The sequence below is a fragment of the Pongo abelii genome, chromosome 18 (genome assembly GCF_028885655.2).
Source record: "Pongo abelii isolate AG06213 chromosome 18, NHGRI_mPonAbe1-v2.0_pri, whole genome shotgun sequence".
NCBI classification, from domain to species: Eukaryota; Metazoa; Chordata; class Mammalia; order Primates; family Hominidae; genus Pongo; species Pongo abelii.
Window position 1 is genome coordinate 923,924 of NC_072003.2, and position 23,003 is coordinate 946,926.

Sequence of the window (23,003 nt, forward strand, 5' to 3'; positions counted from 1 at the left end):
GGCATGACCCCCCCACCCCGCCCAAGTGAGGTGGCTGTGTGACCTTCGTGTTGGGCCTTTGTCTGGGACACAGAGCTGTGGCCTCGCCCACTCAGCAGCGATGGCCGACCTGTCTCTTGGGACTGTCGGCCCCCTTCTGAGCCCCTGGGAATAGTGGGGTGAGTTACCAGCCGCACAGCTACATGGCTGGACAGTTCTCCCCACACCTCGGCCTGAGTCCCTGTGCTGGAGCACCGAGGGTCATCTGGACGGGAGCTGCCTGCAGCCTGTGGGTGCCTAGCTGTGCATCTCTGGGACCTGGAGGGAAGGATAGCTCAGAAGGGGCTTTTCAGGGGTGACCTTGTATTGCAAATTAAGGAAAGAGGGTGAACAGGGAACATTCGAAGGTCAGGGATGCCTTTTCCCTTTGAGCATGTGTGAGAACATGCTAGGGTGGTGTGGAAGGTCTGTAATGGGGGTGGTGCTGGGTATTGCCCTATGGGGGGTGCAGCCTCTGCTTCACAGGGCTTTGCACCAACAGGCCCAGGTCCTGGTGGGGCCTTTGCATGGGCAGCTATGGGCACAGCAGCCACATGTAGGGGGGCCTCCCCAAATGGAGCCCACAGGGTTTGCAATGGTGAGTCCTCAACCCGCTAACATAAAATGCACATATTTTAGGTTATAACTGGATGAATTTTGACAAATGTGACACCAGTAACCCACAGCTCGGTCAAGACAGAACACTCCTCGGTCAAGACAGAACACTCGGTCAAGACAGAACACTCCTCGGTCAAGACAGAACACTCAGTCAAGACAGAACACCCTGAACATTCCTCATGCTTCTCCCCAGGTAACCCCCCTACAGAGGGAACCATTGTCCTCACGTGTGTTTCATGATAGGTTAGTTTCACCAATTCTGAAACTTTGTGTAAACTTACACTCCATCAGTGCCTTTGGCGGCATCCATGTTGCTCTCTTTTTTCTTGCCTTATTAGTCTGGCTAGCAAGTCTAGTGTGATATGGAATAGAAACAGTGGGACTGGATGTCCTTGTCCTGTGCTTGATCTTACAGTGAAGCTTTCAGTCTTTCCCCATTAAATAGTGTGAGGGCTATGGGTTCTGTAGATGCCTTTTATTAGGCTGAAGAAGTTTCCTTTTCTTCCTAAATTGCTGAGTTTTTATTATGAATAGTGTTGAATTTTGTCTAATGTTTTTTCCTGTATCTGTCGGAGATATAATCATATGGTTTTTCTTAGTCTTTTAATTGGTTGATTTGCTTTTTTTTTTGGATGGAGTTTCACAGTTGTTGCCCAGGCTGGAGTACAGTGGCATGATCTCGGCTCACTGCAACCTCCACCTCATGGGTTCAAGTGATTCGCCTGCCTCAGCCTCCCGAGTAGCTGGGATTACAGTTGTTTGCCACCATGCCTGGCTCATTTTTTGTATTTTTAGTAGAGATGGGGTTTCACCATGTTGGCCAGGCTGGTCACAAACTCCTCACCTCAGGTGATCCACCTGCCTCGGCCTCCCAAAGTGCTGGGATTACAGATGTGAGCCACCGTGCCCGGCTGATTGGTTTTCAAATTGAACCAACCCTGCATTCCTCATCATGGAATGCAATCCACAGTCCAGTTGAGCATGGTGTCTAATTCTTTTTACATATTTCTGATATTACCAATTTGCTAATATCTTGCTGAGGTTTTGTTTTCTGTCTATATTCATGAGGGATATTGGTCTGTGGTTTTGTTTTGTTTTCTTTCTTTCTTTTTTTGAGACAGAGTCTTGCTCTGTTGCCCAGGCTAGAGTGCAATGGTGAGATCTCAGCTCACTGCAACGTCCATCTCCTGGGTTCAAGCGATTCTCCTGCTTCAGCCTCCCGGGTAGCTGGGACTATAGGCGTCTGTCCGCCAACATGCCCGGCTAATTTTTTGTATTTTTAGTAGAAACGGGGTTTCACCATGTTAGCCAGGATGGTCTCGATCTCCTGACCTCATGATCCACCTGCCTCGGCCTCCCAAAGTGCTGAGATTACAGGTGTGAGCCACTGTGTCCGGCCTGTGGTTTTTTCTTTCTTTCTTTCTTTTTTTTTTTTTTTTTGTTTTTGAGATGGAGTCTCGCTCTGTTGCCCAGGCTGGAGTGCAGTGGTGTGATCTCGGCTCACTGCAACCTCTGCTTCCCGGTTTGAGTGATTCTCCTGCCTCAGCCTCTCAGGTAGCTGGGACTACAGGTGCCCGCCACCACGCCTAGCTAATTTTTTGTATTTTTAGTAGAGACAGGGTTTCATCGTGTTAGCTAGGATGGTGTGGATCTCCTAACCTCGTGATCTGCCTGCCTCGGCATCCCAAAGTGCTGGGATTATAGATGTGAGCCACCGCGCCCCTCCGGTTTTCTTTTCTCGTACTTTTTCTGGTTTTAGTATTATGGTAATGCCGGCCTGATGAAACACACTGGGAAGCATTTCCTCCTCTTCTGTTATTTGGAAGAGGTTGTGTAGAATTGGTGTTATTTCTTTTATTAATGTTTGGTGGATTCAGTCAAACCATCTTTGCTTGGACATTTCCTTTTATTTTTCTTTTCTTTTTTTTGAGACAGACTTTCGCTCTTGTTGCCCAGGCTGGAGTGCAGTGGCATGATCTTGGCTCACCACAACCTCCGCCTCCCGGGTTCAAGTGATTCTCCTGCCTCAGCCTCCCGAGTAGCTGGGATTACAGGCATGCACCACCACGCCCGGCTAATTTTTGTATTTTTAGTAGAGATGGGGTTTCTCCATGTTGGTCAGGCTGGTCTTGAACTCCCTACCTCAGGTGATCCGCCCGCCTCGACTTCCCAAAGTGCTGGGATTACAGGCGTGAACCACCACGCCCAGCTGGACGTTTCCTTTTCATATCTTTACAGATTTAATTTCTTTAATAGCTGAAGGGCTGTTCGGTATCAGTCACATTTTGGGTGAGTTTTGGTTGTGGTTTTTAAGGAATTGGTCCATTTCTTCTAAGTTATAAAATTTACATGCTTAGAGGGGAGTTGTTTCTGCTTTTGATTTTGTGTTTTGGGCAGCCCTGAGACCAAAGATGAGTCTTGACTGAGCCTCTGAGGGGCAGCTGGGCCCCGAGGCTGACGGGAGGAGCCAGATGAGGCCTGGGAAGATGGATCCGTCCCAGCGTGGCCGCGCGGCTGTCAGGAGGGCACGGGGACTGGGCGCGGCCGTCAGGAGGGTGTGGAGACTGGGCTGCTGTAGCAAACTCGGGGGCTTAAAGCAAAAGAAACCCACCCCCACTGTCCTGGAGGCCAGAAGTCTGAGATCAAGGCTTCGGCAGGGCTGTGTTCCCACTGGAGGCTCCAGGGGAGGGTCCTCCTGCCCTTTCCAGCTCCCAGGGGCTTCAGGTGTTCCTTGGCTTGTGGCCGCATCGCTCGTCTCTGCCTCTGACTTCAGTTGACCACATCCTCTGTCTGTGTTTTCTCCTCGCCTGTCTCTTAGAAGGACCCTTCCCCTGGATTTAGGGCCCATCCTACTCCAGGACGATCTCTTCTCTAAGCCCTCAACCTACTGACGTCTGTAGAGACCCTTTTCCAAATACTGTCACGTCCACAGGTTCTGGGGCGAGGATGTGGATGTCTCTTTTGGGGTTCCCCATTTTCCTACTATCACCGTCTCTAGGCCTCCAGGCCGGCCCCTCTGCTGCCCGGGTCTGTGGGTGGCTCCGGCCCCGCTCTGGCTCTGCCCAGTTATGGGTGTGCACGGCCCGACCAGAGAAGGGGTACCCCCCGCCCCCAGTGTGGACCCACAGACCCTGTAGAGGTGGGAGAAGGCAGCTCTCCAGCCCACGGGGGCTTTGCTTATTCTCAGCTCGGGGGTCATGGGACGAGATCAGTGAAGCCGGCGAGTTATTCACAAGGTGCTTGGTGTCTGGTTCCCACCCCGTGGGCCTGAGGACGAAGCTCGGCGTGTTCACTGTCGCCGTCAGGTCACTCCCTTACTGCCACCGAGTGGCCGGGGCTGCTACTTGGCGGTGGGGTCCCCATCGCGGTATCGAGAGAGGGCTGAGTGTGCTGGTCACGTGCTGCCCTGAGCTGAGTGGACGTGGCCAGGGCACGTGGACCGGCTGGTATTCGGGGCCGCCTGCAGGGCGATGGACTCAGCATGGTCCCCACTGTGAGCTGGGCACCTGGGGTTGAGGGGAACGCCCTGGGGGACGCTGAGCACTTGGGTCTGGGGGACACAGGTTGCGGGGGGATGCCTGGGAGACCCTGGGCACTCAGGTCGGGGGGAGGCCCGGGGGGACGCTGGGCACTCAGGGCAGGGGGACGCCCGGGGAATGCTGCCAGCTGTGCTGCCCTGCAGGCTGGCCTCTGCTGTTGCCCAGAGCAGGAGGCTGGGTCCATGTGTGGGCATTTTGTTCTGAGCAGCCTGGTCAGAGGCCTGGGCTCATACTGTCTACACAGCTGTGCTGCCTGAGCCCCGACAGGTGACAGTGATGGGCCAGCTGTCCCTCCAGGGCCCCAGGGAAGGGCGTGGGGAGGCACCCCCGAGCTGTGGGTTTAACCCTCACCTGCCTGCACCCCTGCTCCCTGAGGAGGGGCAGCCTGGCCTCTCCCGTGTCCCCAGGTGGGGCGCAGTCTCTTTGCCCTCTCATGGATCCCCCCTCCCCCTGCCAGCCTGCCCCCAGGGAAGAGAAGTCTTATTGACATCCTGCTCCCGGGAAAGCCAGAGGCCTGGCCCCGAAAGGCAGATGCCTCAAGCCCAGGGATGTGGCGTCCTGGTGTGGTCGGGCTGAGGAGCCCTGGCTGTGTGGCCCCCTCCTTGCTGCAGCTCTGCTTCTGGCTGAGATCACTGGGCTGGGCTGGGCTGGGCTGGGCTGGGCTGGGCTGGGCTGGGGAGGGTCCACCCCGAGGAGGTGTGGAGCCCCTGTGAGGTGGCCACTGCCAGCCCTGGGATAGGAGAAGGGTGAGGACTCAAGGATGTGTGGATGGGTCCAATTGGCTGCCACCACCTGGAGGGCCCCAGGCTTTGCCGCTACCCCAGAGCCCTCAGGACAACAGAGGCCTCGAGCGCGTCCTGCCAGCCAGGAGCCTGGTCCCCAGCACCTGGCTCCACGGCCCCCGGAAGGCAGGGGCTCCGTAGGTGTTTGTGGAATGAACACGCGGGCCTCCCACTGTGGGGGCTTCTGGGGGGCCCTGCGGCAGCTCTGGATAGGGAGCTGGGGGCTGCCGTGGACGGCGTCCCCCTAAGGGGGTAGTGGACACTGGGTGTGGAGGATCGCGGAGGGCAGGGCAGCCAGGGGATGGTCAGAGTGACGTGGGGCCGAGGAGCCCTCAGGAGGCACCACACGTGCCCTGGATGAGGTGACCCCACCCCCCCGGAGGCTGGACCTTCCTCTGAAAGAGGCTTTGAGCTCCAGAAAGAGAGTTGCTCCCCAGGCGTCCTGTGGCTGCTGGAAGCTCACATTTCCCCTTGAGAAAGAAAAGCCCTGAGCCCCTTTCTCAGGTGGGCATTTGAGGTCTTGGGCCTGGTGGCTCCTCCTGCAGAAGCCACGCCCAGCAGCAGGGGCTGGAGACTGGAAAAGGCTCAGCCAGGCCACTCCGTGCAGGGGCTGCTCTGCGCAGTGGCTGGTTCAGGGACGTGGCTGGGGTGTGGTCACCTCTGGGGTCAAGAGCAACCGCCGGGCAGAGGCTCAGCTCCACACGCCTCACTCCTATTTCCAAAATACCTTTCCAGTCACACAATTTACAACACTGATGTTAGCAGGAAGTGTCGCACCCGCGGCTGTGTACTTATGTGTGCTGTCAGCTGGTGCGTGCATGTGTTTCCACGCAGGTGCTGTGTGTGTCCCCCTGGCCTGAGGGGGTGTCACCGGTGCCTCTGTGTCCTGGTGCCCCTAGCCACGCTCCCTCCTCTTCCCTCCCAGGGAACATGGGGTTTCTCTCCTTGGGAAATAGCCACAAACCACAATGCCAGCTCCTGTCCCTTGGGGATCTTCTCCCAGGTTCCTGCATGGGGCTGCCCAGGCCCCGCCGACCAGCCCCCATTATCCCCCGAACTCTCAGACTCGCTTGGACTAGGGATGGCAGGAAGGGACCAGGGACCTGTCCACTCAGCACCTCAGGCAGGTGAAAGAAAAAAGAACCACTCCTGCCGGGCGTGGTGGCTCACGCCTGTAATCCCAGCACTTTGGGAGGCCGAGGCGGGTGGATCATGAGGTCAGGAGATCGAGACCATCCTGGTTACCACAGTGAAACCCCGTCTGTACTAAAAATACAAAAAATTAGCCGGGCGTGGTGGCGGGCGCCTGTAGTCCCAGCTACTCGGGAGGCTGAGGCAGGAGAATGGCGTGAACCTGGGAGGCGGAGCTTGCAGTGAGCTGAGATCGCACCACTGCCCTCCAGCCTGGGCGACAGAGCGAGACTCTGTCTCAAAAAAAAAAACAAAAAAAACTACTGCTGTTGCGTTTCGGGAGACTGGTGCCCTCCCGGGCGTGGGTGGCCTCGGGTGCCCCGACTTGCAGCTGCAGCCTCGAGCCTGGGCAAAGCCTTCCTCCCGGGGGGACCTGTGCTTTTCTTGGTGCCCGCTGCGTCTCGGCCTCCCCAGGGTCCCTGTGAGTGTGTGAAGGGGTCGCCCACTGGCTTCTCTCGGGGTGCGGGGCTTGCAGAGGCCCAGCCCAACCTTCAGCTTTGGGGCCTGACCCTGGACTGCAGGTTCTCACCTGGGCCGTGGGTTTTGACTCTGGGCCACAGGACCTCACCCGGGGCTGGGGAACTCGGGGCCGTGGGTTCTGACCTGGGCTTCGGGACCTGACCCTGGGCCTCGGGCGGGGCTGCTGCAGGAGGCTGAGTGGGTGGTGGGGCCGCTGCCTGGCCGCAGGAGGCTGAGGGGGTGGTGGGGTGGTTGGCTGAGGAGGGGCCTCCACGTGCTCCTCTCAGTCAGACCCGGGTCTGTGGGGCTCCTGGTACCGCCTCCCACTCCTGCTGGGGCCCTGTCTCCTGGGCCTGCGGCAGCCCAGGGCTGTGTTGTGTCTGCAGGCAACGGTGAGGTGTCCCCTCCCAGCTCTGCAGAAGTGAGTCTCGGTGTCTTGGAGCCATGTTCTCTGGAGGCTCCGGGGGATGATGCTTCCTGCCTCTTCCAGTTCCCAGCGGCCGGATGCCCCGGGGTGGGTGGATCACTCCAGTCTCCGTGTTCACGCAGCCTCGTTCCCTTGCCGTATATCATCGTCCCTGGCTTTATGAAGCCATCACTGGGTCTGGGCCGCCCTCAATCCAGCATGACCTGATCTCAAGGCCCTCCCCTTAATCACATCTGCAGAGACCCTAGTTCCAAATAGGTCCCGTTCTGAGATTCTGGGTGGCTGTGAATTTAGGGAGACAGCATTCTGCCCAGTGTCCCCATTGTCCTGGGGTCAAGGCCAACCCTCAGACCCTCCTCAGGGGAGCTGACACCCAGTGAGGGGACAGACAACAAGAACAGCAGGCCTGGCCATGCCTGCCTCAGAGGCACCGTGGATGGATGGGCAGGTGGCCGGGGAGGCCCCTGGCGGGGGTGGGTGACAGTGAGCAAGTGGGGCATGCCCCTGGGCCCGGGGTGGGTTGGCTGGGGCACCCCCTGAGGACGGCCCCTGACTTGTGGGCTGTGCCGTCAACCTCTACCAGACAGGGCTGTGAAAGGGCCGGGCAGGCAGACGGGCCGGGGCTGTAGCCCGCAGCTGTGCGGCACACAATGGAGCCGGCCCTGGCGGGGACACAGGCCCTGATGGGGCTGATGGTGCCGCGTATCTTTTGCATGGAGAAGATACCGTGGGGAGATGAGGCCACCTGATGGAGAGCCTGGAGCCCACCATTTAAAGGAACAAGGCGTTTTTTCACCCTTTTTTTTCCATGTGGCTCAGACAGCTGGCCCCTTAAATATTAATCAGGGTCATTGAGATGCAAATGCGTGCCCACCACAGAAGGCCCCGCAGCTGCAGGGCTGGCACCAAACATCCTGGTGGCCCAGATGCAGCCCTGACCAGAGCCAGTGGCGAAGACCACCTTCCCTGAGGACAAACGGGTGCCGGCCCCTCGACAGGAACAAGGGCGGCGCGGGCCTCGCTGGGTCTTGCTGGCCGTGGCTTTCCTGGCTTTCACTGCCCTTAAAACGAGGTGTTCTGAGGCCGGGGGCGGTGGCTCACGCCTGTAATCCCAGCACTCTGGGAGGCCGAGGCGGGCGGATCATGAGGTCAGGAGATCGAGACCATCCTGGCTAATATGGTGAAACCCCGTCTCTACTAAAACTACAAAAAATTAGCCAGGTGTGGTGATGGGCACCTGCAGTCCCAGCTACTTGGGAGGCTGAGGCAGGAGAATGATGTGAACCTGGGAGGCGGAGCTTGTAGTGAGCTGAGATTGCGCCACTGCCCTCCAGCCTGGGCGACAGAGCGAGACTCTGTCTCAAAAAAAAAAAAACAAAAAAACAAAAAAAAAACAACGAGGTGACAGGCAGTTGCCGGGGCCCCCCCAGGTCCTCTCGAAGCAGTGGGGCTGGGGGAAGGCACCATGTGTCCGGCCTGTGGTGGATTCAGAGGCTGAGTTTAGGAAAGTCCGGCCTGGGGAGCACATCACTGGGTGGATACAATGAGCTGGATGCAGGGGGCGGCTGTGCTCAGGACACGATGACCTGGATTCAGGGGCGCAGGGTGGCTGTGCTCAGGCTGCCCGGGGTCAACCATCAGCAGAAACAAAATAGGATGGAAGAGGCAGAGACGCCGGGAGCCACGATGGCCCCGCACGGAGCCGGGTCTCCTCCCGCTTCCTTAGCACACGTGTTAGAGGACAAACCCCAGCTCAGCTCTTCATAATAAACACAGTGGAAGCTTCAGGGACTCAGAAGTGCAGCCCAGGCCGGGCGCGGTGACTCATGCCTGTAATCCCAGCACTTTGGGAGGCCGAGGCAGGTGGATCATGAGGTCAGGAGTTTGAGACCAGCCTGTCCAACATGGTGAAACCCCATCTCTACTAAAAATACAAAAATTAGCTGGACGTGGTGGCGGGCGCCTGTAATCCCAGCTACTCGGGAGGCTGAGGCAGGAGAATCACTTGAACCCGGGAGGTGGAGACTGTGGTGAGCCCAGATGGTGCCACTGCACTCCAGCCTGGGTGACAGAGCGAGACTCCGTCTCAAAACAACAGCACGACACGGGAACCGGAGGCTCTCACACGCCACAGTTAGAGAGATTTTCTGATCATAACAGTTTCCGTGTGGATTAGAACTCATGCAAAGCAGCACACAGAGTGGACGGTGAGCTCCAAAATGTCCACAGGGTGAACATCAGCGTGGCCACCACCAGGTCCAGAGCAGAGTAGACCCCGTGCCTCCAGTGTCTGTCCCCTTCCACATGTGGCCGCAGTTCTGGTGCATGTGCCGTCCTGCTGCCTCTGACCTGGGCCGTGGGCTTGTGACACGTCTGGGCTTTCCAGTCGTGGCCGTGACGCTCTGTGCGGAGGCTCTGTCGTGTGCGTGCTGCCTCCGTCCCCTCTGCCCTGGACGGCCCGTGGTCACTCACTACCTTTGTCTCTCGCCCCGGGGGTTTCGTGACCCTGGAGCCTCCACATCCCGGTGCAGAGCCTGCCTCTCCGGGACTGGGCTTCGGCCGAGCAGACACTGCCCAGCTGCTCTTTGACCAGCGTTCTCTGCTCTGCGTCTCGCTGGCATCGGCGGCTTGCTGAGTCTCTGGCGTCTCGCTGGCATCAGTGGCTCGCTGAGCCCAGCCTGGCGCTGACATGTTTCGTGCTTATTTCATTTTCCAAATCAACTCTCCGAGGTGAGGTGGGCTCGCGCCAGCAGGTGGGAGCCGGTCGTGCATGTCTGCCCAGCTCCGTGCTGAGTGAGGACGTGTTGGGGGCTTGAATCGGAGATGGGGGCAGGCACGGTGTTTAGATCACAGAAATTCGAAACCACATAAATCAGGGCTTTATCCAGAAAGCCGGGCATGATTTCCAAACATAAAATGCACCCATTTAAATGTAACGGACGGTTTCTGACAAGGGTACCCAGCACCACAGCTGAGACTCAGAACTTTCCTCTCCCAGACCTCCCCGCATTCCGGCCCTGGCGACATGGGCCGCGTCTGTCACTGGAGTTGGGCCGCGGTCCTCCCTGCAGTTCCTCGAGTGGAGCTCTGTCCTGTGAGCTCTTTGATCTGTGTTCTTTAGCTGAGCGCGGTGCCTTGGAGGGTCCAACGCTGTGCGTATCAACAGCCAGATGTGCCTGTTTCTGAGGACGATGACTCCAAGATGACCCGGTTCACCCGTCCTCCTGCTGACGGACGCCGGCACCACCCCAGGTCCTGGCTGCAGTAAATCAACCTGCTATAAATGCTGCTTACACGTTCTTGTGCTTTCATTTCTCTTGGGCAGACGCCTAGGAGTGGAGTGGCTGCTTCCTGAGGAAGTTCACGCTTCATGTTTCCAGAACTGACTCTTCTCCAGAGTGGCTGCCTCCTCGCGTCCTGGTGGGCGTACGAGGGCTGCCTCCTCCTCCATTTTCTGGAAGAGCTTGGATAGGGCAGTGTTATTTCTCTACCGAGTGTTGCATGGAACTCGCCAATGAACACATCTTGGCCTCAAGTTTTCTTTGTGGAACATTTTAAATTACAAATTCAATTTCTTTTTTCTTTTTTTGAGACGGAGTCTCACTCTGTCACCGAGGCTAGAGTGCAATGGTGCAATCTCCGCTCACTGCAACCTCTGCTTCCCCAGTTCAAGCGATTCTCCTGCCACAGCCTCCCGAGTACCTGGCATTACAGGCGTGCGCCATCACGGCAGCTAGTTTTTGTATTTTTGGTAGAGACGGGGTTTCACCATGTTGGCCAGGCTGGTCTCGAACTCCTGTCCTAGGTGATCCACCTGCCTCGGCCTCCTAAAATGCTGGGATGACAGGCGTGAGCCACCGCGCCCGGCCCAAATTCAGCTTCTTCAATTATTATGGGACTCTTGGGTTTTCTTTCTCGTCGGTGGGAGAGGATTAGGGTTTGGGCGTTCGTTTTAGTCACCTGTGCCTTTCGCGGAATGTTTCTCATTTAATCTAGGGTGCTGGGTGATTAGAATAAAGTGGTTCATGTACTACCTTATTATTCCTGTAGCACCTCTGTGGATTTGTGGTGATATCTCTTCTTCTTGATATTGGCTGTTTGTATTTTCTCACCTTTTTGCTAGATCATTGCAGCTTGGGGTTCGCTGACGTTGTTCTGTAATGCGTCCCGGTTTCCTGTAAACCCGTGTGTGTCCCGTGTCTGTAATGCGTCCCGGTTTCCTGTAAACCCATGTGTGTCCCGTGTCTGTAATGGGTCCTGGTTTCCTGTAACCCGTGTGTGTCCCGTGTCTGCAATGGATCCCGGTTTCCTGTAAACCCGTGTGTGTCCCGTGTCTGTAATGGGTCCCGGTTTCCTGTAACCTGTGTGTGTCCCGTGTCTGTAATGGGTCCTGGTTTCCTGTAAACCCGTGTGTGTCTCGTGTCTGTAACGGGTCCTGGTTTCCTGTAACCCGTGTGTGTCCCGTGTCTGTAATGGGTCCCGGTTTCCTGTAAACCCATGTGTGTCCCGTGTCTGTAATGGGTCCTGGTTTCCTGTAAACCCGTGTGTGTCCCGTGTCTGTAATGGGTCCTGGTTTCCTGTAACCCGTGTGTGTCCCGTGTCTGTAATGGGTCCTGGTTTCCTGTAAACCCGTGTGTGTCCCGTGTCTGTAATGGGTCCCGGTTTCCTGTAACCTGTGTGTGTCCCATGTCTGTAATGGGTCCTGGTTTCCTGTAACCCGTGTGTATCCCGTGTCTGTAATGTGTCCTGGTTTCCTGTAAACCCGTGTGTGTCCCGTGTCTGTAATGTGTCCTGGTTTCCTGCAAACCCGTGTGTGTCCCGTGTCTGTAATGGGTCCTGGTTTCCTGTAACCCATGTGTGTCCCATGTCTGTAATGTGTCCTGGTTTCCTGTAAACCCATGTGTGTCCCGTGTCTGTAATGTGTCCTGGTTTCCTGTAACCCATGTGTGTCCCATGTCTGTAATGTGTCCTGGTTTCCTGTAACCCATGTGTGTCCCGTGTCTGTAATGGGTCCTGGTTTCCTGTAACCCATGTGTGTCCCATGTCTGTAATGGGTCCTGGTTTCCTGTAAACCCGTGTGTGTCCCGTGTCTGTAATGTGTCCTGGTTTCCTGTAAACCCGTGTGTGTCCCGTGTCTGTAATGTGTCCTGGTTTCCTGCAAACCCGTGTGTGTCCCGTGTCTGTAATGGGTCCTGGTTTCCTGTAACCCGTGTGTGTCCCATGTCTGTAATGTGTCCTGGTTTCCTGTAACCCATGTGTGTCCCGTGTCTGTAATGGGTCCTGGTTTCCTGTAACCCGTGTGTGTCCCGTGTCTGTAATGGGTCCTGGTTTCCTGTAACCCGTGTGTGTCCCGTGTCTGTAATGGGTCCTGGTTTCCTGTAAACCCATGTGTGTCCCGTGTCTGTAATGGGTCCTGGTTTCCTGTAACCCGTGTGTGTCCCGTGTCTGTAATGGGTCCTGGTTTCCTGTAACCCATGTGTGTCCCGTGTCTGTAATGGGTCCTGGTTTCCTGTAAACCCGTGTGTGTCCCATGTCTGTAATGGGTCCTGGTTTCCTGTAAACCCGTGTGTGTCCCATGTCTGTAATGTGTCCTGGTTTCCTGTAAACCCGTGTGTGTCCCGTGTCTGTAATGTGTCCTGGTTTCCTGTAAACCCGTGTGTGTCCCATGTCTGTAATGTGTCCTGGTTTCCTGTAAACCCGTGTGTGTCCCATGTCTGTAATGTGTCCTGGTTTCCTGTAAACCCGTGTGTGTCCCATGTCTGTAATGTGTCCTGGTTTCCTGTAACCCATGTGTGTCCCGTGTCTGTAATGTGTCCTGGTTTCCTGTAACCCATGTGTGTCCCGTGTCTGTAATGGGTCCTGGTTTCCTGTAAACCCGTGTGTGTCCCGTGTCTGTAATGGGTCCTGGTTTCCTGTAACCCATGTGTGTCCCGTGTCTGTAATGGGTCCTGGTTTCCTGTAAACTCGTGTGTGTCCCATGTCTGTAATGGGTCCTGGTTTCCTGTAAACCCGTGTGTGTCCCGTGTCTGTAATGTGTCCTGGTTTCCTGTAACCCATGTGTGTCCCGTGTCTGTAATGGGTCCTGGTTTCCTGTAACCCGTGTGTGTCCCGTGTCTGTAATGGGTCCTGGTTTCCTGTAAACCCGTGTGTGTCCCGTGTCTGTAATGGGTCCTGGTTTCCTGTAAACCCGTGTGTGTCCCATGTCTGTAATGGGTCCTGGTTTCCTGTAAACCCATGTGTGTCCCATGTCTGTAATGGGTCCTGGTTTCCTGTAAACCCGTGTGTGTCCCGTGTCTGTAATGGGTCCTGGTTTCCTGTAAACCCGTGTGTGTCCCGTGTCTGTAATGGGTCCTGGTTTCCTGTAAACCCGTGTGTGTCCCGTGTCTGTAATGTGTCCTGGTTTCCTGTAAACCCGTGTGTGTCCCATGTCATCTGGACAAGGTACCTCCTCCCAGCGGCCCGGGGCGCTGACCTGGCTCAGTGCCTCTTCCTTCCTTTTCTGAATGTTCTTTCCTCTTTTTTGTGGTTCAGAGGAGAGTTTGTTGATGTTTCTCCAGCACGTCCACATGGCTGCGGGTGAAGGGCTTTGCAGTAGCTCGCCATGGGCAGGTGTTTAAGGGACAACTTCCAGGTTAGAAAAAAGATGAGGCAGAGGAGATGGCCCCACCCACCACCCAAGAAGAAAAAGAGGCTCGGGGCGGGGAGGAAAGGATGCTGCGGCCTGCCGTCTGTCTGCACACCAACCATCAGAGTTAACGGAAGCTTCCGCCAACTTGCTTCCAGCAATGGGCCAACGACAGTCAAGGCGGCTATGACGGCCAGTCTAGGGCTGGTTTGAAAGCTGTAACAGTTTGGACAGTGTGGTATGACCTGGGCAGGTATAGACCACACTGGGTCAGTTGTAGACTCTAGAACAGTGAGCCACCAGCCCAGACTCAGTGGGTCAGCTGCGGCCCCCAGCCAGGCCGCCCAGGCAGAGTTAAGGTGGCCGCAGCCCTGCAGGGAGAGTGGCACTGTCCGCAGACTCTCCCAGTGCCCCGGGTTCCCCAATGCGCTCAGACCTGGGGGTGGGCACAGAGGCCCCCCAGCCTTCCCCTGCCTAGTGCCTGGGGTGCTTCTTCCCAGCGCCCGGAGGTTTCCGTCCCTCCCACACACAGCGCTTGGAGCAAGATGGGAGGCAGGTGCCTGCTTGCTGCCTCTTGCTGGTGTGTGGGCGCCCAGGTGAACACCGGGTGGTGCGGAAAGCCACCAGCCTGATGTGGGAAGGCCATTTGCTAAGTGCCGGGTGGGCCCGGGTGAGGGCTGGGTGGGCAGCCTGGCTCGCGGCGTCAGGGGCAAGCTGTCCAGGCAGCAGTGGGCTGAGGATTGCTGGCATCACCTGTCATTTGCTCGTGTGGTCCTCAGTGAATCAATGTTTGTATGTCCGCGACCGAGGCCATCATCAGAGCTCGTGGGACCACTGGTGGCTCCGTGCGGCACTTTCGGGTTAACCAGCATCCAGGTGCACTGAGCCTGGGTCTTAAGCGGCTCCAGCCCCGTGCACGCCACAGAGAAGGAGCGAAGCGCGTTCCCTGCCTGGCATCCTGAGCCCCACTGGACCTTCTGGCAGGGTGAGGGTCTGGGCCCTGAGGCAGGGAGGCCCAGGGTCTCAGGACACTTAAGACACTCTGCTTTGCTTTGCTGTATTTTAAAACATTGAGGTGAAGTTGACATTTACATAAAATTAACCACTTAAAAGTCAGCAATGTGGTGCATGTAACACATTTGCCACACGTACAACCGGCATCTCTGCCTAATTCCAGATGTTTTCATCACCCACCAGAGAACCATCTGGACCTGTGAGCCATCACGCCTCCTCTCCCTGTTCCTGCCGGCAGCCCCGAGTCTGCCGTCCGCCTTCTCCCTGCCCAGCGTCTCTGTGGGTTTCCCTGTTCCGGACGTTCCAGAGGCAGCATCGCAGGACTTCTGTGTCTGGCATGTTCACTGGGCGTCAGGTTCTCAAGGCTCATCTGAGCGTCAGGGCCTCGCTCCTCTTTGCGGCTGCGTAATGCTCATGGGTGACCACACCTGGTCTGTTCATCTGGGCTGTCCCCGCCTCTGGGCTGCTGCAAATGTTCCGGTGCAAGCACACCCAGGTCCCCGTTTCCCCGCTCTCCTGGGTCTATGTGCAGACGTGGAGTTGCGGGGTCATGTGGTCATCCGTCTACACTGAACATTTTGAGTAACCCCCAGACAGTCTCCACATGGCCACATCATTCTGATGCCTGGCAGGTGAGCCCAAAAGAGGAGCTTAGTCCGAGAGGGTTCTTGGCTTTGCCCAGGAAAGAATTCAAGGGCGAGCCAGAGGTGGAAGGAAACAGCTTTACTGAAGAGGTGGGGTTACAGCTGTGGCTGCTCCTGCAGGGCAGGGCTTCCACAGACAGGCAGCAGCTTGGGGCAGCTCTGCAGTCTCATTTATAGCCACTTTTTTTTTTAAAGACAGAATATTACTCTATTGCCCAGGCTGGAGTGCAGTGGTGTGGTCTCAGCTCACTGCAACATCGCCTCCCGGGTTCAAGCGATTCTCCTGCCTCAGCCTCCCGAGTAGCTGGGACTACAGGTGCCCGCCACCACACCGGGCTAATTTTTGTATTTTTGGCACAGACGGGGTTTCTCCATGTTGGTCAGGCTGATCTCAAACTCCTGACCTCAGGTGATCCGCCCACCTTGGCCTCCCAAAGTGCTGGGATTAGAGGTGTGAGCCACTGTACCCGGCCAGAAATGTCAAATTTTGATGAGGTCCAATTTATTTTCTGTTTTGTTGCTGGTGCTGTTGGTGTCATATCCAAGAAATCACTGCTAAATCCAATGTCTTAAAGATTTTCCCAGGTTTTATTCTGAGTCTTACAGTTTTAGCTCTTATGTTTAGGTGTTTCATCCTATGTTTTTTGGGTTAATTTTTGTGTATGCTGTTAGGTAAGGGGCCAGCTTCATTCATTATTTTGCAAGTGGAGATCAAGCTTTCCCAGTACCCTTTGCTGAAAAGACTGTCCTCTTCCCATTGAATGGTCTCGGAGCCTTTGTTGGAAGGTACCAGGCCACGTGTGGGACAGTTTCTCAGGTCATTCTTGTTGAAAGGTACCTGGTTGTTCTCGTCGAAAGGTACCTGGCTGCATGTGGGACGATTTCTCAGGTCGTTCTTGTCGGAAGGTACCTGGTTGCATGTGTGGGATGATTTCTCGGGTTGTTCTTGTCAGAAGGTACCTGGTTGTTCTCGTTGGAAGGTACGTGGCTGCATATGAGACGATTTCTTGGATCGTTCTCGTCAGAAGGTACCTGGTTGTTCTCGTCGGAAGGTACCTGGTCGTTCTCGTCGGAAGGTACCTGGTCGTTCTCATCGGAAGGTACTAGTTGTTCTCGTCGGAAGGTACCTGGCCACATGTGGGACGATTTCTTGTGTTGTTCTTGTCGGATGGTACCTGGCCGCGTGTGTGGGACGATTTCTCGGGTTGTTCTCGTTGGATGGTACCTGGCCGCGTGTGGGACTATTTCTCGGGCTGTTCTTGTTGGAAGGTACGTGGCTGCATGTGGGACGATTTCTCGGGTTGCTCTCGTCGGAAGGTACCTGGCCACATGTGTGAGATGATTTCTCGGTCTGTTCTTGTTGGAAGGTACCTGGCCGCGCATGTGGGACGATTTCTTGGGTTGTTCTCATCGGACGGTACCTGGGTGTTCTCGTTGGAAGGTACCTGGCCACGTGTGGGATGATTTCTCGGGCCATTCTTGTCAGAAGGTACCTGGCCGCGTGTGTGGGACGATTTCTTGGGTTGTTCTTGTCGGATGGTACCTGGCTGCGTGTGGGACGATTTCTCGGGTTGTTCTCGTTGGAAGGTACCTGGCTGTGCGTGTGGGACAATTTCTGGGGACGTTCTCATCAGAAGGTACCTGGCTGCGTGTGGACGATTTCTCGGGTTGTTCTCGTTGGAAGGTACCTGGCTGTGTGTGTGGGACGATTTCTGGGGACGTTCTCATCAGAAGGTACCTGGCTGCGTGTGGGACGATTTCTCGGGTTGTTCTCGTTGGAAGGTACCTGGCTGTGTGTGTGGGACGATTTCTGGGGACGTTCTCATCAGAAGGTACCTGGCTGCGTGTGGGACGATTTCTCGGGTTGTTCTCGTTGGAAGGTACCTGGCTGTGTGTGTGGGACGATTTCTGGGGACGTTCTCATCAGAAGGTACCTGGCTGCGTGTGGACGATTTCTCGGGTGGTTACTGTGCCCCGTCCATCTTTAGGTCTTCATGCTGCTGCCACACTGTTTTGATGAGGGAGCTTTCTTTTCTGCCACTGTGGGCCAGCTGCCACAGACGTGGGGGAGATGGGCTCAGTGCGGTGAGGCCTTGGGACCATCTGCCAAAGACTGATGAGGTGACGGGAACCCAGCCTTGGAAGGGTCAGGTGTGACGGGCTCTGGGTCTGCAGAGGGTGCAGGCTCCACTCCAGCCGAGTCTGTCACAACCCGACCTCAGGTCACCTGTCTGCTCCAGGTGAGTGGACGTCTCTGGGAACCTGGATCCAGAGACTGGACCCCCACCATTAGGGCCCCTCTGCCTGCCGGGTGAGGGGGTCTCCCTGAGCAGGGCTGGACACTCACGGGTTAGAGCCAAGGGCTCCATGGAGTGGGTCCCCGAGGCCCCCAGCTGGGTCTAGGGGCCCCCTTATATTTGTGACCTTGGTGGGGTACCCAGAGGTGGCAGCAGACCGGCCTTCAACAGTGACAGGCCCCCGAGGCTGGCCGAGATGGGGAGGGCAGATCACACCATGACTCCCACACCCTGAGCACCCCTTCAGATGCCCAGGCCTCCGCCCCCAGGGGACTTCCTGACCACAGGCATCGGCCTGACACGTGTGGGGGCTACTGGCCCCATTGCCCCACACCGGCAGATGGGACCCTCCGTCACACAGAATACAGGCAGCCGGGGGCCGGGCGTCTCGCACAGGCTCTGTGGAGAGAGTTCAGACACGAGGGAAGAAGCTAACATGCCCGATGGGAGGGCTGAGGGCCGTGATTCCGTTTATATGAAGTGTCCCGAACAGGGAGACCCACAGAGGCATGAGATGGATTCCCTGGGGCTAGGGGCTCTGTCTGGCAGATGGAAATGGGCTGGATGGAGGGGTGGTGGATGCATGGCCTCGGGAATGCACTCCACACCACAAACTGTTCGCTTAATGACGGCCCCTGGTCCGCTTCATGCTGTGTGACTTGACCCCACCCCCAGGTCCCCTGGGAAGTCACAGCTGCCATCCCCGATGGAGGATGAGAGTGCTGGCTCCAGGGCTCTTGCAGGCCCTTCCCGTGGTCCCAGGACAGTGCTGCAGCGCTTCTGGGCTGTGGGTCCCATGAACGGGCTGCCCAGTCACTCCTGCTGTGGGCTCCTGCCCTGCCCCCTTGACCAGGACCTGCAACCCCACTACGGGGTCCCTGGGAGACCAGTGGTACACAGCTGCCCTGGGACAAGAGGAGCCTGGAGCGGGGTGAAGGAGCCCGGGAAGAGGGGCTGTGGGATTTGGGACCCACCACGGGGAGGGCGGCTGCACGGGAGGGTTCCGGGCAGGGGGCATGGAGGACTGTTGGCTCCTCAGGCCTCCCCCTTGCAGAGGCTGGGCAGGGGCACCCCATGGCACCAGCCTTTCCCAGGCGATGGGTCCCTCGGGTTCCCACAACTCCTGCCGCTGCCCGAGATGTCTGCGCCTGAGCTGTGCCACAGGGCTGGGCCCCACCAACGGCACAGTCCCTGGGACAGCCCCCCAGGAAGGGCTGCCCAGGCCCCTGTGGCTGACAGCTCCGCGTGGTCGCTCCGGCAGACTTGCTGGCTCCTGGCGCGTCCCTCTGAGGCCCCGTCTGTCCCTCCACAGACACAGGGCGCCCTGTTTCCCTGGGAGCTGGAACACGGGCCCTCTGTTCGCACCTGGGCTGGCTGCCCCCGACGGGGGGCTCCACACAGACCCGCACTGTGCCCACCGCAGCCGGCCTCCTCGGCCTGAACCACCGTGTTGTCCCCACTGGGGCCCCCCACAGTGGCTCAGCCGTGGGCATCACGGCTCCAGGCGCCATGGATGGAGGCAGGGGGAAGGGGTGGTGGCTACCTCCTAAGCTGGGGGAGAGGGGAGGGCCTCTGTCCTGTGGTGGGGCCCACTTCTGACTTCTCCCGGGACCTAGCCTCACAGCGTCCTGGGTGGGAGAGACGTTGCCCCAGAGCTTTGCCTCCTTCCAGCAGGGCCGGCACCCCGGCTCATTCCCATTTACTCCAAGTATTCCTGCAGCAGGCACTGGAAGGGTCGCCAGGCAAAGCACCACCCATTCACCTCTCCACCAAGCCTGAGTCCCGCTCGGTCACCCGCTGCCCCAGCACCGGAGTGTGGGCTGGGGGCACGGCCACCGCCAAGGGGAGGGAGGTACAAGAACTTCTTCATTTAAGCCGTTTGTTTTCGAGTAAGCTGGTAAATGGTATAATAGGAATAGGAGAAAAATATGCCATAGCTATGGCATAAGAATAGGAATAATAGAAAAACGTGCAGTAGACGCTGTTTGTCCGACAATGGTGAAAGTGTGCACGGCCGGCTGTCCTCTGATTGAGGGGCCTTGTCAAGGCCTCAGAGGCAGCGTGGGCACAGCCTGGTGGGGGGGCTGGGTGTGCGGTGTGCCCATCTGCACCTCACAGACACCAGTCACTGGGGGATGAAACTGGGCCCAGAACACGTGTGCATGGGCTGTGTGCGCCCTTGTGTGTGCCTGCATGTGTGGGATGTGTGTAGGCTGTGGCAGGGGTGGAGATGAGGGATAGGACAGAAAATGGCCCGTCCAACCCCACATCCTGGCCGGGCGCGTCCAGGTCCCTGTGGGGCAAGGGTTCGGCTGCCCCAGACGTGATGGGGACTCGGCTCTGAGGGTCAGGACCTGGCTGGGAACACACCATTGATGGGGGGAACAGAAACCAGCCCCTGGGGCGCTAGAGACCCCAAGAGCTCCCTGGTTGGGTCTGTGGTCAGGGCTGTAGTGAAGGAAGGTGTCAGGATGGCCATTGTCTCAACTCCTGTGGGCAGCACAGCCCCAGGTTGGGCCTCTGGGAGGAGGGTGGGATGGATGGGAGATCAGAGCCCCCTGAGAAGGCTGGCGCCTGGGACAAGGGTTGGCCTGGATGTGGGGCCCCAGGCGGGCAGGGCCTGGGAGCTCCCACAGTGTGTGACAGCAGACCCCACCCAGGACCCCCGTGCTGGGGGCTGGGTCCCACCACTCTCCTCTCCACGTCTCTCTTGGCGATGCCGAGCTTGGGCCGGGCGCAGGGAAGGGCAGATGTTGCTGAGCTGCCGAGGGGCTGGGTTTTCACCTTTATTTCTGGTGCACATCTAGAGGGGCAGGGGCAGAGGCCACCCACGGTCCCTGAAGTAGGGCCACAGCTCCTCCAGGCTGATGGGAGGGAAGTAGGCTCCAATCCTCTTCCGCACCCACCACTTGCCCTCGGCAGCATGCCTGCCCCCAGGACGGCTGAACTTGTACCTGTAGTGCTCTCCTCGGACCCACCTGCAAAGGGGCACGTGTCAGCCCAGGGCCTGCTGGGACTCCCGGCCCCCGACCCGGCTCCTCAGCCTGCTGCTGAGCTGCAGCTGCTCACAGGGGTCCCCCACGGACAGAGGGGCTGCATGAGGAGCCCCCACCCTGAGCACAGGCGGACTTCCAGCAGACCCCGGGCAGAGCAACTGTTCCAGTTGGCACCCTCGGCAGTGAACAGTGCAGCAAGGCGGGAGGGCGGACACGGGGCAGCTCCGGGAGAGGAGACCCGGCAGGGCCCACTCGGCAGGGCCCACTCGGCAGAGCCCACACGGCAGAGGGACCGGCCCGGGGAAGGCCAGGGGCTTCAACGGTGGCACTGAGCAGGCCCGAGGCTGTTGACAAGGCCTCAGGCTGAGCCCCAAGTGCCCCCAACCTGGGAAGGCGTGGAGAGGAACCTGCTGCTCACAGTGTGGCATCTCCACCATCAGGCCAGCCCTGGCGCAAGGTGCCTGGGGGTTTCGATCCACGGGGCAGCCCGAGGCTGTGAGGGAGCCAGGCCGGGACCTGTTTCCTGAGGGCGCAGCCTCTGCTTCCCAGGGCTTCAGGCCCTTCCCTGCCAATGCTGGCTGCCTGCTCTCCTCCGTCATGCCCGAGTGGAATGAAGGCTCCCACCCCCATCTCCCCTGGACCGGGGCAGCAGGCAGCTCTCTCCACTGAGCCCTGTATAAGGTCCCGCCTGACCCCTGGTGACCAGGCCTGGTTTAGGCCACACTAGGTCTTGGTCCCCGGCTGGCAAGCCCTCACTGGACTCTTGGAGGACTGGGCATTTTCTCCTGGGGGTGGGACGAAGACCCCTCGTGTCCAGGGTTGCTTGGCTGCCCCGGAGGAGGAGGAGGCGCTAGGCGGAGTTGTCACCATCACCAGCTCCCGGCCCTCCAGGCCCCTTCGTAGTTGTGCAGCAGGAGTGGAAGCTTCTCAGCCCACAGGGCAGCTGCTGCCTGGCTGGGATCTACGGCAGAGCTGGGCCCAGCTGCCCGGTGGGTGTGAGGATGCAGCCATAACAGGACCCTCTAATGGCCCCTAGAATGAGCCCAGGCAAGTGCCAGAGGCTTCACGCTGCACCAGGGCCCGATGCTGTCTGGGGTGCTGTCATTATTTGGGGCTTCTGGTGACCTGCACACAGCTGTGCCCTGGGGGCTGTGGGTGGAGACCTTGGGCCATGCCCCTTAGGCTGGCAGGGTGAGGACTTCTGGGTCTGCCCTGCTCCTCCTGGCTTTGTCTCTTTGGGTCTGGGTGTGTGATGGATGATGATTCTTCTCTCCCCAAGTCTGAATTATGCCAGGAAAACTGGGAAGACAGAGACCCTCTGGGTGGAGGAGGGTCCCTGAGGCGCCTGATGGAAGAGAGGGATCAGCAGCTCCAAGAGGAGTGGGGTCGGGCCTTTGGAAAACCTCCTGGGCAGCCAAGACTGAGGGCGATGCTGGCAGCTGGGGGCTCCCGTCCACTCCAGGAGGGCACTGCCCACTGCCCTGGGCCCCAGGGGTCTTTCCTGGACCCCCTGGGCCTGAGGCTGCCATGGTTTTTCTTGGCTATATGGACGGCAGCGGCCAGCATGGGGATTGAGGCCAGGTGGTGCCAGGCAGAGATGTCACACTGGACCCCGAGGTTGACCTCTGAGCAGCTCAGCAGCAGGCTGAAGGGATGGGCTGGGGTGCGGCCGTGAGGGTGTTGGGCTGTGCTGGCAGCATGGTCCCTGCACACTCTCCTGGGCCTTGCTAGGGCAGCACAGACCCCACGCAGGCCCACCCTCTCCCAAACCCTGCATTTAGTCAGGCCGGGAGGCTGGGGGTCCCGGGGAGGCCTCCTGCAGTGGGATCGCCCATCTTTCCCAAATTCCTGCTCTTGCTTTCTGCTCCTTCCCAGGACAGGGTCAAGGCCTGGGGGGCCCGGGGCCTGGTCTCTGACATCAAGAGCTGGAACTGCAGTTTGGAAAGGGTTTTGGAAAGGGTCAGAACCCTCTGTGCCAACTGGCAGGTTGGTGGGAAGGGGCCCCAGGCCCCCGGCGGCCTGAAGGGTTGCATTTCATTCCCGCAGACGAAGTACCCGAGAAGGCCACGGCACCGCCCCAGAGGGCTTGAGAGTGTTGAAAATCGGGGATCTCCCAGCCCTTTTGAAATAGACCCTACTGGCAACAGCTTGGCATCTTGCACAGCTATAGTAGGGATCCCAGCCAGGGCCTGACACTGAGGCCACAGACACAGGCCCCATCCACGCCCGGACCCCCGTGTCCTTCCACACCCACCCCCGCCCTTCGGCCTCCTTGTGTGATTTCAAGAACATATGATTTCAAGAATGAGTGGAACCCTGCGGCACGTGCCCGCGGGGCAGGCGATTCTCATGCCAATTCTCAGGTTCCGCCAGGCCGTGTGATGGAGGCTTCC

The 23,003-nt window shown here is 58.1% G+C and overlaps 1 protein-coding gene across 4 annotated transcripts in view; it reads right to left on the reverse strand.

Moving 5' to 3' along the window:
• Positions 1 to 20,376: 20,376 nt before the first annotated feature.
• Positions 20,377 to 23,003, reverse strand: part of LMF1 (lipase maturation factor 1) — a 110,418-nt gene continuing 107,791 nt past the window's right edge. For all 4 annotated transcript variants that reach the window (XM_054534443.2, XM_024233336.3, XM_054534445.2 and 1 more), the window contains one exon: positions 20,377 to 20,592. In XM_054534443.2, coding sequence (XP_054390418.1) covers positions 20,401 to 20,592 — 192 coding nt within the window. In that variant the 3' untranslated portion in view covers positions 20,377 to 20,400. The remainder of the gene's footprint in view (positions 20,593 to 23,003) is intronic.